The following is a 19,821-nucleotide window of genomic DNA, read 5'->3' as shown; positions in this document are numbered from 1 at the left end:
TACTACTTTTCTACTTCCTGTTACCAGTTTTGCTTCCCTCCAATCTGAGCTCCCTTTTAGGTTCCCAACCCCGACAATTTAGTTTAAACCCTCCCCAACAGCACTAGCAAATCTCCCTGCGAGGAGATTAGCTTTTCTACTGATTAATCAATGAAGGACAGGTGTGACAGATATAATTTATAAATGTAACTGGCATGTGCAATAACTGGCACAGTTTCATTCAACTGGGGAAGGAAGTAGTAACAGACAAATGTATGTAATCATTTCTTTTTCAAAGCTTTATCCTTGAACAATGCTGTAAGAGATTCACAAGTATTATTTGTATGTTTGGTATTGTGAATTTTTGGCTTTAAAATAAAATTCTGCACCATTCAGTTCCATGGTCAGAGTTTATGGGTTGAAAACCAGATGTTAAATTTTGAGCCACAATACAATTAAATTTCATATAGTTATATCAATAACATACCCAAACTTTGTTATGGCAATTACTAGTAAGACAATCCTGAAATAGGATTATCTTGATCTTAACAAATATACAAACCTTAATAAATCTTGGAGTGGAAATAAATTGAATATAGTGCATACATGAAGTATTAAAGATACATGCCCTTGTTTAGTTTTCCGTATCACAACATTCAGGCATGAAGTTAGCCTGCCTGCTGGTCCTTAAACACAGTGCTCGTTAAAGGCTTGCTCAAGTGACAAAAAGATCCCAACCCGAACCCGAACCTGATGGAACCACACGGGACCCGAGCCTGACCCAGCCCGAGTCCCTCCATTTCTCCCCCAAGCCCGGCCTGACCCGACCACCGCAATGTTCCCTTTACTTACCTTCCGACTCCCAATCTGCCAGAAGCTGCAGCATCAGCGTGATGACGTCAAAGAGACGCTCACACGCTCACTGCTCAGACGCAGTTTCCCTGCTTGACGTCCAGGACTCGCAGCTCAGGTAAGTTTTAAACTTTTAACACTTACCTTGCTGTGTGTGTTCGACCCAGACCCGGCCCGACCCGAGCTCGAAGGCTGGACCTGGAATAACAGCCCGACCTGACCCAAACCCAACACATGCCATTGGGTGCCGTCGGGTAGCGGGCCTTTAGTGCTGGTCACTTGTGCAACACAACTTCCCATCTGTGCCTAGCCAACAACAAAAAATTGGTTTTGTTTGAACTAACTGGAACACAAATGTACTCTTAGATATATTCATTGCAGGGCAATGCTGAAGAAAATTTTCTGGTCTTAACTGGTCTATACTCCATTAGCACTAATTCCACTATTTATGGTGAGTGGACTGCAAATAATCTGTTGACGATCTGGAAATTGGATTCTTACCAAAATGGATATAAGCATACCTAGTTAGATACCAACAATGTGTGAACTTGCAATGTCATTAGTATGATCTACACATTGCCACTCAAGGAAATAACTATCATTCACATAAAAGTTTATTTTTATTATTACCTTGATACCTGGTTGAGAATCATGAAGAGAATGACAAGTGGGCCAACTGCAACAAGAAACCATGGGAAGACAGAACCAACTACACCAAGGCAGAAAAACACCAGGATAATGTTCTGAATAAACATCTCTGCTTGGAAAGGTAGCCGTGTGTCCACTAAGCACAAATGGGGGGGGAAAAACACATTTCAGATTTAGAGAAACAAATCAGAATTAAGGAAATATTTACTGTAGTAAGCATGCTTGCAAGGGGTCCTTCAAACAGAAATATTACACAATAGCACAATAACCAGATGAGATTTACAAGAATAATGCTTTTCCAGAATATTAACAACTTTTTGCTAAGATTGCATTAGTCAGAACATTGCTGGGAAAGATACCTTCATCCATATCCTTTGAGAATCTATTAAGGATTCGGCCAGAAGGAGTGGTGTCAAAAAACTTCATGGGGCCCCTGAGGATCTTGTGAAAGAGTTCATCATGAAGCCTGGATGAGGCTCTGAGTGTTCCCTTCAAAAGAGTTAGAGAAACCATAAAATAGTTATATATCTATGTTTGCACTCATTTTAAATGTAATATGTCCTACGTGGAGCTTGTTAGGAAAAAATCATTGAGTTCTGGTATGAATTACAAGCACTGACACACCCAAAGGTTTTCCGATGCTAATTTGAAAAAACAAATCTCAAAAGAATCATATTTCTAATGAAAATAAAATTACAGATTAAACAGTGTATACTTGCACAGAACTGAACAGAAAAATATTCAAGCCTCATCATTCAAACCCTTTTTAGCAGCTACCAAATGACAGAATTTGTATCTGATTGGGTACTCATGTGTGGAACCCAAGTACTTCCCACTACCAGAGGCAAAAATCATAAGGAATTAAGTTCTATTTTTTGTGTATACATCATAATATAAATATGAGGAGGCAAGTAGAGTAAAATTATGATAAATGGATATTTCAATTTAAAAGGAAGATTACACAACTGGCAAGGTGTCATTTAATTTTCATTCTCATACCCTTCACACATTGCAGAATTATCCAGTAGGTTTTATGTTTTATTTTGAGGGTGGAAGAATCACACTTGTTTGAGAGGATACATTTGAAAAGAGGCACTTTTACTTTAGCTTATGAATTACACAAGTTTCTGTAAAAATTTGAAGTGGAATTTGCTCTTGTAAAATGTCCCATTCAGAAACTTTAATTCATAGGAGATCAAAAGCTCAAAAGAAGCATACGTAAGTTTTTGAACTGAGTAAGATTCTGCTATTCATTCAAGAGGAGCAGAGACGAAAATTCCTCTCACCACCTTTAGGCGGTGCTCATTTAGAATCAACCTGTGCTGAATAATGGAAAACTGCAAATAACCAATAGGACCATAACGGAGTATGGTTACTACTTCAAGAAAGCAGAGATTGAAGATATTGAAGAAAAAATTATCAAACCTTGGCCAATTAACTGAAATGTTTGAAGCACTCAATCTCTTCAGATGTATATCCCATTACTGGAGTTTTCTGGAAGTCATTTAATTTTCCTTTACTAAGGAAACAATCAACTAGAGCCAAGAACTGCCATTTCTCAGTAGCGAGACTATCAAACAGTAGCTTATCAGCTCTAAATGAAGAATCTGGTCAAAGAGAAGTTAGTCTCTGTAGGACATAACTGAACTAATGGACTCTGAAGCACAACTTCAGTTCAATACAAGGTTAATAGAATCAATAATGTGGTCTCCTTTCAAATATCCTGTATGACTGAGAATTAGAAGAAATGGCAAAACAAAAACACACACACACACACAAACATCATTTGCAATAACAATTAACCTGTTAACTTCCTGATGTGAAAAGATTTAGTATTAGGTCACCCCCCCCCCCCACAAAATCAGTAAATCATTCAAGTCACCGCTGATCACAAAATCAACCCAATAATAATGTGTTCAAGATTGACTACCGATGGTCTTGTTGGTTACATTAGCAAGATGCTTAACTAAAGAAGTTACAGGTGATTGTGACTGCAGTATTCATCAACCAGAAGACAATCAATCCAAAGACAACATCACTGTTTACTATGTAGGTGCTCTTGGATGTATCTTGAAGAATCAACCAAAGGCCCTTGATGCCAACAGATATTTAAAAAATAATGATCAAAATTCTTGAGTAACAAAGTTTCTTCTATAAAATTGAAAGCGTTTTGTACTTCTCCTTAAAGTTGTAAATTCATATTACTATACCTTAACAAATACAATACCACGGACTGCCTTTATAATCAGAATTACTGCCATAGAAAGTGCATAGATCCCTGCATAATAATGCATATGTGGATTGTCCTTCATGTTCTGGCCCACATACGTTCCATTCCCCAAAGTCACAGACGTATTCTGGAAGAAAGTGAAAATAACCATCAGAATTTTGAAAACCCATCAGGAATAGTACAATACTCTAATCCTAGAATGAACGCCTTCATAGTTTATTTTAATTTTGTATAAATTGAGTTGCAAATACCATTTGGTGATCACACCTTCTTGCCTCAATCTAAAGCAAGAGGCTTGACTAGGTTGATTCCTGGGATGAAGTGGTTGCCTTATGAGGAAGGGGTGAGAAGGTTGGACCTAAAATCACTGGCATTTAGAAGAATGAGAGGTGATCTTATTGGAACATAAGATTTTGAGGGGCTTGACAGGTAGGAGTTTTCCCCTCGTGGGGGAATCTAGAACTAGGGGACACAGTTTCAGAATAACAGGAGGAACTTCTTCTCTCACAGGTTCGTTATCTTTGAAATTCTTTAACTCAGAGAGCAGTGGTAGCTGGATCATTGAATATACTCAAGACTGACTTAAACAGATTTTTGATCTACAAGGGAGTCAATGCTTATGGGGGGGGGGGGGGGGGGGGGGGGTGGCAGTCAGGAAAGTGCAGTTGAGACCATGATCAGATCAGCCATGACCATATTGAATGGCAGCGCAGGCTCAAGGGGCCAAATGGCTACTCTCGTTCCTATTTCTTATATTCTTATGTTTCCATGCACACATTGATCATGAATGGAGGGTCTGAATGTCATACAGCAGTACATTTCATAGCTCTTTTCCCGCAAGTCCTGACATTGTTTGAAACATACCATACAGTTAATATTTATGCAACTTTGAGGGATGATTGTGAGAGAAGTCAGTGGTGTGGGTTAAAAAATGGAACAGCCAGCACAATTTATTAAAAGCAAATAGTGTCTGACTAACCTGATTGAGTTCTTTGATGATGTAACAGAGGGTTGGTGAAGATAGTGCTTTGGACATATACATGTACTTTCAAAAGGCATTTGATAAAGTACCACATAACAGACATATTCCAAAGATAGAAGTACATGATGTTGAAGGGATGGTGATAACTTAAGTATGAAATTCAACAAGGAATAGGAGACAGACAGTAGTGTTGAACGGATATCTTTTTGACTAAAGAAAAGTACACAGTGGGGTCCCCCTTGAGGTTATACTACAACCACTGCTTTGCTTGTTATATATAAATAATCGGCACTTGGGTATAAAGAGTACAATTTTGAAGTTTGTGCTTGATACAAAACTTGTCAAAATAGTCAGCAGGATAGTAGCAGGCTTCAGAAGGATATAGACAGTCTGATGAAATGGTCAGATATGGCAGATGCAATTTAAGTGTGAAGTGATACACTTTTAGAGGAACAACATGGACAAGCAATATAATCTAAATGGTACTATTCTGACAGGGGTGCAAGAGCAGAGGGAACTGGGGGTGCATATATACACATCACTGAAGGTGACAGAGCAAGTTGGTAAGTTTGCTAAGAAAGCATATGGAATACTGGGCTTTGTAAATAGGGGCACTGAATATAAAATCACGCTAAAGCTTTATAAATCACTGGTTATGCCTCAGCTGAAGAATTATGTACAATTCTGTACAGGTAGAAAGGGTGTCAAGGCCTTTGAGAGGGTACAGAAAAGGGTAATTAGGAACTATGGACTTCAGTTATGTGGAGATTGTTCTCCTTAAAGCAGAGAAGTTCAAGGGAGACCTAATAGAAGTATTCAAAATTATGAGGAGCTTCCATAGAGCAAGTAGAGAGAAATTGCTTCATCTGGCAAGTGAGGCAGTCACCAAACATCACAGCTTTAAAATAATTGTCAAAAGAACGAGAGGGGATATGAGGAAAAATCCCCACCTCCCCAACCCCCATAGAGAGTTGTTAAGAACTGGAATGCACGACCTCAAAGAGTGGTGGAAGCAGATTCCAAAGAAACTTTCAAAAGTGCACATAAAGAAGCAGCATTCATTAACAAAAATAAAAAATGATTTATTGATGATTCACTGAAAGTCTTGTCAGCAATAAAGCTAATCAAATACTAGGTTCCATCTCAACACAATGTAATTAAGTCAGTGAGGTAGAGTCCGTAACAGGGAAAACACTATTATGGAAAAGGCGCAGCTGATTGGCTAAATGGCCTATTATAAATGCTCCTAGATTTTCAAAACACTAAACAGTAAATTTGGCCAGAAATGGGTCACTGTCAGTTAGCTGCTTTCAACTCACAAAGAAATGTTTATATTTGAATGAGTTTCAGGTAATTCAGTAGACACGTGGATGTTGAAGAATTTATTTGGTATCTATTTACCAAGGCACTATTTACCAACAAATTTCCACAACAATTTGTCACAAGAGATTACACGTTATCAAACGTATGTATGATCATCGTTAGTCCCATGTATCAAGTGAAGAGGAGTAGAGAGTTCTCTCTGGCCAACATTTATCTCTCAACCAACACCTTGAACAAAGGACCTGGTAATTTATTTCACTGCTGTTTGTAGGAGCTTGCTGTGTGTAAATTAGCTTCCACATTACCTACACTGAAATAGCAACAAGACTTCAAAAGTACCTAACCAGTTGCAGAAGTGCTTTGGAATGCCTTGCGGTTTGGAAAAGGCACTAAATAGATGCAAGTCCTTTTTTTAATTCATGTAGTTAGAAAAAGCAATATTTTTAAGCACATATTTGAAATACATGCCAGTTAGACAATTGAGAAGTGGGTGAAATGAAAAAAAAAAAATAGACTTTTGAAAGAAATGCAATGCCAAAAGCAATTTAAGTAATATATGGTTAGGGATCAAGAGAGAAACGCAACAGTTACATGTCAGGCAAGGTCAGGTGGACAATTACGACAACTTCAGTTTGTTTCTGACCCAAACCAGATCCACAAGTTTTCCATTATTATGAGAGATTTTATCACAAGTTAAGGTATAATAAGTTAAGATATAATAGGCATAGTGCATCATGATGAACCAGCCAAGACATAACTAACAGTCTGGAAATCATTCAACACTCAGAAGCATCAAAATACACTCAAATATCACAAAGTCGGTGGCACCACAGGTGGCTCAGCTGCACAGGAAAAGGAGTGGAAGAGCTATCGTGATAGGGGATTCTATCATAAGAGGTACAGATAAGTGTTTCTGTGGCCGCAAACGTGACTCCAGGATGGTATGTTGCCTCCCTGGTGCTCGGGTCAAGGATGTCACGGAACAGCTGCAGGACATTCTGAAGGGGGAGGGTGAACAGTCAAAGGCCGTGGTACACATCGGTACCAATAACATAGGTAGAAAGAGGGATGAGGTCCTGTAACAAGAATTTAGGGAGCTAGGTAGCAGATTAAAAAGCAGGACCTCAAAGGTTGTAATCTCTGGATTACTCCCGGTGCGCGTGCTACTGAGTATAGGAATAGAAAGATAGAGCAGATGAATGCGTGGCTGAGGAGATGGTGCGAGAGGGAGGGTTTTAGTTTCCTGGATCACTGGGTCTGTTTCTGGCAAAAGTACGACCTGGACAAGTTGGACGGGTTGCACCTGAACTGGAACGGGACCAACATCCTTGCTGGGAGGTTTGCTAGTGCTGTTGGGGTTGCTAGTTTAAACTAATTTGGAAGGGCGATGGGATACAGAGTGGAGGTACAGTCGGGGGTGATGCACAGTCAAATATAAAAGAGAAACTGAGTCAGTCTGGAAGGCAGAGCAAATATAGACCTGTAAAGTCACAAGTGAAAAATGCAAGGCTGAATTGCATCTAATTTAATGCAAGGAGTCTTACTAGTAAGGCAGATGAATTGTGGGCGATGATTAGCACATGGGATTATGATATTATTGCTATCACAGAGACATGGTTGAGGGAGGGGCAGGACTGGCAGCTCAATATTCCAGGGTATAGAATCTACAGGCGAGACATGGGAGGGGGTAAAAGAGAAGGTGGCATTGCACTGTTGATCAAGGAGTCAATTACTGCAGTAAGGAGGGATGATGTCTTAGAAGGCTCCTCAAATGAGGCCATATGGGTACAACTTAAAAACAAAAAGGGGGCAATCACATAACTGGGAGTGTATTACATGCCTCCAAACAGTCAGGAAGAGATAGAGGAGTAGATAAGTAGGCAAATCTCAGAGAGGTGTAAAAATAATAGGATAATAATAGTAGGGATTTCAACTTCCCCAGTATCAACTGGGATAGTCTCAGTGCAAAAGGCTTAAAGGGGGCGGAATTCTTAAAGTGCATACAGGAGAGCTTTTTGAGCCAGCACGTAGAAAGTCCTACAAGAGAAGGGGCAGTACTGGACCTAATCCTAGGGAATGAAGCCGGACAAGTGGTAGAAGTGTCAGTGGGGGTGCATTTCGGGGATAGTGAGCATAACTCTATGATTTAAGGTAGTTATGGAAAAGGACAAAGATGGACCAGAAATAAAAGGTACTGAATTGGGGGAAGGCAGATTTCATTATGATAAAACAGGATCCGGCCAAAGTGGACTGGGAGCAGCTACTTGTAGGAAAGTCTACATCAGACAAAGAAAGAAGAACAGTACAGCACAGGAATGGCCATTCGGCCCTCCAAGCCTGCGCCGATCTTGATGCCTGCCTAAACTAAAACCTTCTGCACTTCCAGGGACCGTATCCCTCTATTCCCATCCTATTCATGTATTTGTCAAGATGCCTCTTAAACGTCATTATCGTACCTGCTTCCACCACCTCCCCCGGCAGCAAGTTCCAGGCACTCACCACCCTCTGTGTAAAGAACTTGCCTCGCACATCCCCTCTAAACTTTGCCCCTCGCACCTTAAACCTATGACCCCTAGTAACTGACTCTTCCACCCTGGGAAAAAGCTTCTGACTATCACTCTGTCCATGCCGCTTAGAACTTTGTAAACCTCTATCATGTCGCCCCTCCACCTCCGTCGTTCCAGTGAAAACAATCCGAGTTTATCCAACCTCTCCTCATAGCTAATGCCCTCCAGACCAGGCAACATCCTGGTAAACCTCTTCTGTACCCTCTCCAAAGCCTCCACGTCCTTCTGGTAGTGTGGTGACCAGAATTGCACGCAATATTCTAAGTGTGGCCGAACTAAAGTTCTGTACAGCTGCAGCATGTCTTGCCAATTTTTATACTCTATGCCCCGACCGATGAAGGCAAGCATGCTGTATGCCTTCTTGACTACCTTATCCACCTGCGTTGCCACTTTCAGTGACCTGTGGACCTGTATGCCCATATCTCTCTGCCTGTCAATACTTATTTATGTATTTAAAGATACAGCACTGAAACAGGCCCTTCGGCCCACCGAGTCTGTGCCGACCATCAACCACCCATTTATACTAATCCTACACTAATTTCCATATTCCTACCACATCCCCACCTGTCCCTATATTTCCCTACCACCTACCTATACTAGTGCAATTTATAATGGCCAATTTCCCTATCAACCTGCAAGTCTTTGGCATGTGGGAGGAAACCGGAGCACCCGGAGGAAACCCATGCAGACACAGGGAGAACTTGCAAACTCCACACAGGCAGTACCCAGAATTGAACCCGGGTCGCTGGAGCTGTGAGGCTGCGGTGCTAACCACTGCGCCGCCCATTCTGCCATTTACTGTATTCTTCCCACCTGCATTAGATCTTCCAAAATGCATTACCTCACATTTGTCCGGATTAAACTCCATCTGCCATTTCTCCGCCCAAGTCTCCAACCGATCTATATCCTGCTGTATCCTCTGACAATCCTCATTACTATCCAAATCATTTATATATACTACAAAGAGCAAAGGTCCCAGCACTGATCCCTGCGGAACACCACTAGTCACATCCCTCCATTCAGAAAAGCACCCTTCCACTGCTACCCTCTGTCTTCGATGACAGAGCCAGTTCTGTATCCACCTTGCCAGCTCACCTCTGATCCCGTGTGACTTCACCTTCTGTACCAGTCTGCCATGAGGGACCTTGTCAAAGGCTTTACTGAAATCCATATAGACAACATCCACTGCCCTTCCTTCATCAATCATCTTTGTCACTTACTCAAAAAAAGTATTCAGATGAGCACTTGAAATGCCATCGCATACAAGGCTGCAGGCCAAGTGCTGAAAAATGGGATTAGAATAGTTAGGTGCTTGATGGCCGGCACAGACACGATGGGCCGAAGGGCCTGTTTCTGTGCTGCATAACTCTATCACAAATGACAGGATCAAAAACATTAAACAGAATAGAAATCCTTCACCTTACATTTTAAAGGGGCATAAAGTGGAAATCCCTCAAATGCAAAGAATTTTTAGGAATGAACTTGGTTTTCTCTGTCTTATTACATTTGATAGTGAGCCGAATTCACTAATCTTTGTAGTTTAATGACATATCATCCTCTTCCTATTCATCTATCAGTAACTTAAAAGACTAATGAGAAGACCAAAATGAATAATGTGAAAATAAGTCCATAGTTCCCATTCCAAAGGCTGACTTTATACGAGAAGTCAGAAGCACGCTTGCAAATCTTTGTAAAGAGTTCGCTAAATTGAAAAAAAATCTTTTCATTCAATTTAACTGTTGAAGAACCAAGTAGTGAAAAAGAATAAACTGTTGCTGACGATGGGAAAAAATAAATGAACTCTAATTTCAGGTTGTGATCTTTCATGCAATAGGGACTGGGGCAAGTTGCCATGCTTTAATGGTCCCTGTGCAAGAAGGTTCTGGAGAGGCAATAATTTAGTTTTTTCCCCCTATTCAGGCTATTGATTTGAATTTGGAGGTTTACGGAATAGAGTTTACCACTAGAAGAAAAGCTAACTGAAAAATGTTGAGGTTTGAAAATTATTTCATTTTAAAGCTGTAATGTTGAAGTTATTCAAAATGACTATATATTTTCTTTAAGATAATGTAGTCCCAATTCTTACCCCATTGCCTGCTTTGATCCAGTAACTAAGCCACCAGTTGTTAAAGGCAATGCTTCCTACATTCAGGACAAAAAGGATCATCACAAGGAAAAATGCAAGAGGGCCTCCTGCTGCCTGGATGTATACTCCATACACAGACCACAGTACAGAGCCTTTCCCTTTATCCTCTGTGTGTACAAGCTGATCTATAAACAGAATAAAAGAAAACACATACATGACCCACTATTAAACATCGTACCAACATACTGTCATCTTAAAAAGCTTTATAAAACATAATATATATTCTTTGTGAAATTATCGCTGATCAAAAAGGCAACAAATTTCAATCAGCAGAAGAGCTTAAAAAATTTTGTGCATTCCGACACAGCCTTCGTTCCTACATTATTATTTTAAACCATGAATAATCCCAACAGATTAAATTTGGGCAGAAAATGAAATGCTTCTAACCATGATATATCAACTTCATTCTTAATGTCGATCGCAATACGTAATTTGAAATACACACTTAAATTACTTTCATTCTGGTTATTCTTCAAAAAACTTACTTCTCAGTCTGTCTTAAGATTGTGCAATGCATCTGAAGCCATGAAATAGATAATTAAGGTAAAGAAAGAGACTCTAGGCACAATAAGCAACAAAATGCCCTGCGAATTTTCATATTGCAAGTACTTGTAACTGCTGCAAATGAACATGAAAGCCGTTTCTGGTTGCTTATCAATTAATAGCTTTATTAAACTAGTTTACCATTTTATATAATAAAAACAAGAAATGCTGGAAATACTCAGCAGGTCTAGCAGCATCTGTGGAGAGAGAAGCAGAGTTAACGTTTCAGGTCAGTGACCCTTCATCGGAGTTCTGACGAAGGGTCACTGACCTGAAATGTTAACTCTGCTTCTCTCTCCACAGATGCTGCCAGACCTGTTGAGTATTTCCAACATTTGTTTTTATTTCAGATTTCCAGCATCTGCAGTATTTTGCTTTTATTACCATTTTATAACCTTGTTTACAAATTTAGTGAAGTGTCATTCTACTGCCTTCCAAAGTCACATGCATGCATGCATGAGATATAACCAGTAAACTGACATAGTGTTTTGTATTTGATTCCTGGAGTTGCTACAGATTACCCATATGTTGTTCGTCCTTCAAGGTGAAGATAACCATGTCCATCATCTGGGGTGTTTGGTCAGGTTCCAGTGGGTGCATCGGTGACTGCTGAGGCCGATCTGCACCCAGAAGGTTCTGTTGCAAATGAGGCAATTGAGCTTTGGATGAGCTGCTGGCTCGGGATTTCTTCTCCTTGCATTTTCTCTCTGCCTCTGATATGCACTTGCTTTCGAAGGAGGTTACACCCTTTTTTATTTGGCTGTGCCATGTGCAGCAATCCTGGGTGAGCTTCTCCCAGGACTCAGGGTTGATATCAAAACTCTTAAGCGAAGCCTTCACAGTGTTCTTGTATGGCTTCCTTTGCCCACCATGAGAGCGCACCCCAGACTCAAGCTCTCCATAGAAGATTTGCTTTGGTAAGTCAGTGTCAGGCATTCTGGCTACATTAGAATTAGAACATTACAGCGCAGTACAGGCCCTTTGGCCCTCGATGTTGCGCCGACCTGTGAAACCATCTGACCTACACTATTCCATTTTCATCCATATGTCTATCCAATGACCATTTAAATGCCCTTAAAGTTGGAGAGTCTACTACTGTTGCAGGCAGGGCGTTCCACGCCCTTACTACTCTCTGAGTAAAGAAACTACCTCTAACATCTGTCCTATATCTATCACCCCTCAACTTAAAGCTATGTCCCCTCGTGTTTGCCATCACCATCCGAGGAAAAAGACTCTCACTATCCACCCTATCTAACCCTCTGATTATCTTATATGTCTCTATTAAGTCACCTCTCCTCCTCCTTCTCTCCAACGAAAACAACCTCAAGTCCCTCAGCCTTTCCTCGTAAGACCTTCCCTCCATACCAGGCAACATCCTAGTAAATCTCCTCTGCACCCTTTCCAAAGCTTCCACATCCTTCCTATAATGCGTAGACCAGAACTGCACGCAATACTCCAGGTGCGGTCTCACCAGAGTTTTGTACAGCTGCAGCATGACATCGTGGCTCCGAAACTCGATCCCCCTACTAATAAAAGCTAACACACCATATGCCTTCTTAACAGCCCTATTAACCTGGGTAGCAACTTTCAGGGATTTATGTACCTGGACACCAAGATCTCTCTGTTCATCTACACTACCAAGAATCTTCCCATTAGCCCAGTACTCTGCATTCCTGTTACTCCTTCCAAAGTGAATCACCTCACACTTTTCCGCATTAAACTCCATTTGCCATCTCTCAGCCCAGCTCTGCAGCCTATTTATGTCCCTCTGTATCCTACAACATCCTTCGGCACTATCCAGAACTCCACCGACCTTCGTGTCATCCGCAAATTTACTAACCCACCCTTCTACACCCTCTTCCAGGTCATTTATAAAAATGACAAACAGCAGTGGCCCCAAAACAGATCCTTGCGGTACACCACTAGTAACTAAACTCCAGGATGAACATTTGCCATCAACCACCACCCTCTGTCTTCTTTCAGCTAGCCAATTTCTGATCCAAAGCTCTAAATCACCTTCAACCCCATACTTCCGTATTTTCTGCAATAGCCTACCGTGGGGAACCTTATCAAACGCCTTACTGAAATCCATATACACCACATCCACTGCTTTACCCTCATCCACCTGTTTGGTTACCTTCTCGAAAAACTCAATAAGGTTTGTGAGGCACGACCTACCCTTCACAAAACCGTGCTGACTATCGCTAATGAACTTATTCTTTTCAAGATGATTATAAATCCTGTCTCTTATAACCTTTTCCAACATTTTACCCACAACCGAAGTAAGGCTCACAGGTCTATAATTACCAGGGCTGTCTCTACTCCCCTTCTTGAACAAGGGGACAACATTTGCTATCCTCCAGTCTTCCGGCACTATTCCTGTCGACAATGACGACATAAAGATCAAGGACAAAGGCTCTGCAATCTCCTCCCTGGCTTCCCAGAGAATCCTAGGATAAATCCTATCTGGCCCAGGGAACTTATCTATTTTCACACTTTCCAAAATTGCTAACACCTCCTCCTTGTGAACCTCAATCCCATCTAGCCTAGTAGTCTGAATCTCAGTATTCTCCTCGACAACATTTTCTTTCTCTATTGTAAATACTGACGAAAAATATTCATTTAACGCTTCCCCTATCTCCTCTGATTCCACACACAACTTCCCACTACTATCCTTGATTGGCCCTAATCTAACTCTAGTCATTCTTTTAGATTAGATTAGATTAGATTAGATTAGAGATACAGCACTGAAACAGGCCCTTCGGCCCACCGAGTCTGTGCCGACCATCAACCACCCATTTATGCTAATCCTACACTAATCCCATATTCCTACCAAACATCCCCACCTGCCCCTGTATTTCCCTACCACCTACCTATTCTAGTGACAATTTATAATGGCCAATTTACCTACCAACCTGCAAGTCTTTTGGCTTGTGGGAGGAAACCGGAGCACCCGGAGAAAACCCACGCAGACACAGGGAGAACTTGCAAACTCCACACAGGCATATTCCTGATATACCTATAGAAAGCCTTAGGGTTTTCCTTGATCCTATCCGCCAATGACTTCTCGTGTCCTCTCCTTGCTCTTCTTAGTTCTCCCTTTAGATCCTTCCTGGCTGGCTTGTAACTCTCAAGCGCCCTAACTGAGCCTTCACGTCTCATCCTAACATAAACCTTCTTCTTCCTCTTGATAAGCGCTTCAACTTCTTCAGTAAACCACGGCTCCCTCGCTCGACAACTTCCTCCCTGCCTGACAGGTACATACTTATCAAGGACACGCAGTAGCTGCTCCTTGAATAAGCTCCACATTTCGATTGTGCCCATCCCTTGCAGTTTCCTTCCCCATCCTACGCATCCTAAATCTTGCCTAATCGCATCATAATTTCCTTTCCCCCAGCTATAATTCTTGCCCTGCGGTATATACCTGTCCCTGCCCATCGCTAAGGTAAACCTAACCGAATTGTGACCAGCCGAACTCAGTGTGACTGGCTCAATATGATGTGGATGCTTGGCAAGCCAGCTTGGGTGAGCACTTCAGTTTCTAGTATTTTGTCCTGCCATCTGATCTTCAGAAGCTTCCAAAGGCAGCTCGAGTCCAAATCTCACATGTGTCTAGCAGAGTGGGGAAGACGATTGCTCAATAGACTTTCAGCTTGGTGGGCAGACTTACTCCTCTTTGTTCCCAAACTGATGTTCAAAGTCTGCCAAAGGCTACACTCACTTTGGCAATTCTTACATGTGTCTCAACATCGATATAGACAACTTGAGAGAGTGTGCTGCCAAGATATGTTAACTTATCTGCTGCTGACAGGTTCTGGTCATAGACTGAAACCTTGGGCTTGAGGTACAGCTTTCCTGGAGCAGGCTAGTACATTACTTCTGTTTTTATTTGCGCTGATTGTTAGGCCGAACTTGTCACATGTATTGAAGTATAGTCCATGCTACATTTCATGTCCAGCTCTGAACCAGCAACTACTGCAGTCAATGGCAAACAGGAAATTGCGAAGTATGTCCTGAGAGACCTTGGATTCTGCCTGGAGTCTTCTCAGATTGAGCAGCTTCCGGCCATGTGATATCTTATTTCAATGCCAGGATCACCATCATGGAAGGTGTTGGACAGCATGGTGGAGAAAAACATGCGCAAGAGGGTTGGTATGTGCAAGCAGCGCTGCGTAACTCCATTAGTGACTGGGAATGGGTCAGGAGAGTTACCATCATCCAGGACACGCGCACGCATGGCATCAGGGAACTGTTAAACCATTGTGATGAGTTTCTCCATTATCTTCCAAAGGCCCTCATGACTGACTGCGTCGAAGGCCTTGGTCAACAAACGTGGTGCAAAGGTCCATGTTCCTCTCTTGGCATTGTTCCTGGAGCTGTCTAACTGCAAACACCATATCAGTGGTTCCACGACCTGTTCTGAAATCGGACCAACTTTCTGGCAGCAGATCCTGGTCAAGATGTTGCAATAAGCAGTTCACAAGGATTCTGGCAAATATTCTGCAGGCGATGGAGAGGAGCGAGATCCTCTGCGATTGTTACAAGATTGGCAAGTAGATCCCACTTGTACAGGTGGACAATGGCGACATCTTTGTATTCTTTTAGGATGGTTTCTTGCTCCCACATAGATTGAAGGGGTTCAGTGAGCTTCTTGAGCAGGCTTTGACCTCCAGCCTTGTAAACTTCAGCTGGGATAGCATCAGCTCCTGGAGCTGCTGCTAGACAGGAATTTCATAGCTTTTCTCATTTGACAGCGTGGGAGGGAAATCAAGAGAACAGTTAATGCCAATCTGTGGTAGCCTGTTGATTGTTTCTTCATCCATTGATGGATTGAGGCCGATTGAGGATGTGGGCTGGAATTTTACATTGGAGCGAAGGCCCTGCCCACCAGCCAAAAAGTTGGGGGTGAGCCCGCCTCCTCCGGGCCTGGAAGCCATGCGTTAATTTTACATGGCCCAGGCCCTTAATTGGCCCCAAGTGGGACTTCCACCCCACTGAGGCAGAGGACCTGCCTCCAAGAGCTGCCGGCCAATCAGGCTCCTCAGTCCTAGCTGGAACACACTGCCTGAAGAGGTGGTAGAGGCAGGAACCCTCACACCATTTAACAAGTATTTTGATGAGCACATGAAACGCCACAGCATACAAGGCTATGGGCCAAGTACTAGAAAATGGGATTAGAATAGTTAGGTACTTGATGGCCAGCACAGACACGATGTGCCGAAGGGCCTGTTTCTGTGCTGTATGGCTAACAGCGCCACCAGATGCAGTGGCCACTGTTGGGATAGCACCCAGCCAGAAGAGGGCCATGGACATCGGCCTCCATAAAGGTGAGTGGGGTTTCAGGCCTAGCCAGGGACAATCTGCTAGGCCCTGGCGAGGTGGGGTAGGGGTCAATGTCTTGCATCTCTCTGAGCTTGCATTGGACAGTCCTGCAGATGCTTCGGTCGGCATTGTGCTTGGATAGTGATGACTTGTTACTGAGGTAAGCCCAATAGAGGCGATGTTTCTCCTCCAGTCGTTTCTGGATCACCTCACTGGTTCGGTGAAAACAATCTTGATACTTTAGAGGGGTAGGGCCAAGGACCTCGAGAACACTGGAGTACACTATATCCCTGAAGGTCACCTAGTCATCCTCAAAGCAATGAGCGTCCATTTTCGCTGCACACAGGCGACTCTTGAGTTTCTCTGAGGGAAATTCCTTCACGACTGCCTGTTTGAGCCTTGATACACTGAGACGCTTCTGGACCTTCATGCCCTGGGGGCGTCACGGGGATGGATCTTGATGCTTGGCTTTGAAATGATAAAACAGTTGTCAGTTTAGCAGTCAGCGCTGCACATGGCTTTCATTACACGCACATCCCACCTATCCCTCTGCCTGGTGATGACATAGTCGATTAGATGCTAATGTATGGAACGGGGGTGCATTCAAGATGTCCTGTTGTGATTAGTGAGGTGGAAAATTGTGCTGGTGATTACGAGCTTATGCTCAACACACATATTCAGCAAGAGGAGACCATTGCTGTTACAACGGTCAACCCCATTTTTTCCAATGACTCCTTTCCATGCTTGGTGATCTGCACCAACTCTTATGTTGATGTCACCAAGAACATTTAGCTTGTCTGACTTTGGCACAGCAGCAATCAAGAAGTAGAGGTCATCATAAAATTTATCTGGGTTGTTCATGGTAGAGCCAGACACACTAATGAGAGTTGCTTGTCTGTTGCTGTGCAGAGGGGGAGTTTAAACACCAGACAATCATTAACACCTTTGGGAAGGTAAGTCAACTTCCTGACAAGATGGTTCATAACAGCAAAGCCTACACCAGCTTCATGTCATTCTTCTTTTCCATGGCCATTCCAAAAGAATGTGCAACCTGCGCCAATTTCCTTAAACTGATACTCCTCAGGTAGGCAAGTATTGCTAAGTGGCGCGATCTGGACGTTGTTCCTAGCCAACTCTCTCGTGACAAGAGCAGTTCTTCTCTCAAGTTTGTCGACTGTGGCGTTGTCCATGAGGGTGCGCACGTTCTTTGTCCCAATTTGCTTTTGAATTGTTTTGAGTTGGGGTTGAAATGTATAAAAAGGAAGAAAACATCCAAGGAGAGAAGAGAATCTCCAAGGAAGGAAAGAAGACCATAACCCAGCTCATCTTTCCAGCATCTCTCTAAAAGACCCTGAGAAGTCCACAGTGTCAAAACATCTCATCTCCTGTCTTTGAAGAAAAGCCTGCTCAATTAATTCTCAACACCGCCTGAAAATAACTGTGATCTTTCCGGGGACAGGATAGGCCAATAGCCTTCCCACCCAGAGGCCAATTGAGTGACCTACTAACAGCCAATTAAGGGTCTCTTCCTGCCACTGCTGGGATCTTAGCAATGGATGGGGGCCTCTGCCAAGTGGGGAGGATGCCTTGTAAAATGAGCCGCTCTCACTTTGGGGTGGGGGTCCCTCCTCCATGGGCAATTCGTGGCCCAGAGGACCCCCCTGGGAGCCCCTCCCCCTGGACTGAGTACCAACAGTACTGCAGTACTGGCAATGGCCTCCACTTTTGGTGGCACTGTCGTACTGCTGAGCTGCCAGCCGTCTGATTGGCTGGCAGCTCTTGGATGCAGGATCCCATTCCCTTTAAAGTCTTTAAAGGGATGGGGATCCGCCTCCTAAAACATTGATTCAAAAAGACTTGAGGCTCGCTCCTGGAGGTGGGGGCGGCACGAATAGGCAGAACCCCACCTTTTCAGCCTGTTGCCAGGAGACCCGCCATTTTAAAAAAAATGTGTGCATGGGACGTGCGCGTCGCTGACTAGGACAGCATTTATTGCCCTTCAGAAGGCGGTGGTGAGCTGCCTTCTTGAACTGCAGCAGTCCTTCGGGTGTAGGTACACCACCAGTGCTGTTAGGAAGGGAGTTCCAGAATTTTGACACAGCGACAGCGAAGGAACAGCAGTTCCAAATCAGGATGATGTGGGGCTTGGAGGGGAACTTGCAGAAGGTGTGCCCATGCAGAGGACCCCCCTGGGAGCCCCTCCCCCTGAACTTTCTTGGTGGTAGAGACCGTGGGTTTGGAAAGTGCTGTCACAGGAGCCTTGGTGAGTTGCTGCAGTGCATCGGTGGTGAAGGCAGTGAATGTTGAAGGTGGTGAATGGGGTGCCAATCAAGTGGTCTGCTTTATCCTGGATGGTGTTGAACTTCTTGAGTTTTGTTGGAGCTGCACCCATCAAAGCAAGTGCAGAGTATTCCATCACACTCCTGACTTGTTGCTTGTAGATGGTGGACAGGCTTTAGGGGGACAGGAGGTGAATTACTCGCCTGCAGCACAAAATCCAGCCCATATTGTGCAAAACAGACTGGAGTTGTCAGAGAAATTTGTTAGGTAGCAAGAAATATCTCCAGTAACTATGTAGAAATATTGCTGAAGATGTTTGCAAAGTGAATAGCAGCAGACTCGTGGTTAAACAATTGTGGCTGTATCAATTAAATCACTGTCAATTAAATTGTTTTAGTGATTGAGGAACCTTTAATAATTTGTACTGAATAGTACAAAACAACACCATGAACAATGAATGAACTTTGCTTTTCTTACTTTCAGTTGTTAGAGTCCTGCAAAAACTTGAGATTTGCAGATGGCTAGCCACAGTGTATCAAGCTATCTGTCCAGCTGATACAGATGAAAGGAATTAGAAATTTCAAAGATTTAAAAAGAAGAGGTTTTTCCCCTCACTAATTTTAGTCAGTTGCTTTAAGTGGTTGTTTAGAGAGATGTAATGAAGCAGGTCATGAGATCAGTCAAAACCATAACCAGGCAGGCAATAAAATGGCACAAGACCTTGGCCTGGATTTTGCAGTCAGTGATGACAGGATGGCACTTGTTGATGGCCTTTAAAAAAGCTTTCCAGAAAGATTTAGTGGGTTATATGGTGCCATTTTTCCCCTTTTAGGATGTCATTTTCATTCTGGCGCTATCTACTCTGAATCTCTGGCATCCAGGAACAGTGATGTCATCAAGCAAGCTGAGCAGCCAATCAGACTTGAATAATTCTCACAAACAGCAAACC

General features: G+C 42.9%; 1 protein-coding gene across 1 annotated transcript in view; it reads right to left on the bottom strand.

Moving 5' to 3' along the window:
- The window catches only part of LOC137375040 (ATP-binding cassette sub-family C member 5-like), a 184,189-nt gene that overhangs the window by 51,627 nt on the left and 112,741 nt on the right, over positions 1–19,821 (bottom strand). The window contains exons 18-21 of the mRNA XM_068041664.1: positions 10,668–10,852; positions 3,690–3,836; positions 1,839–1,968; positions 1,462–1,615 (exon numbers count right to left, since the gene is read on the bottom strand). Of these exons, the coding sequence (XP_067897765.1) occupies positions 1,462–1,615; positions 1,839–1,968; positions 3,690–3,836; positions 10,668–10,852 (616 nt within the window). The remainder of the gene's footprint in view (positions 1–1,461; positions 1,616–1,838; positions 1,969–3,689; positions 3,837–10,667; positions 10,853–19,821) is intronic.

The sequence above is a fragment of the Heterodontus francisci genome, chromosome 11 (genome assembly GCF_036365525.1).
Source record: "Heterodontus francisci isolate sHetFra1 chromosome 11, sHetFra1.hap1, whole genome shotgun sequence".
NCBI lineage: Eukaryota > Metazoa > Chordata > Chondrichthyes > Heterodontiformes > Heterodontidae > Heterodontus > Heterodontus francisci.
This window is presented reverse-complemented; position numbering and strand designations above follow the sequence as displayed.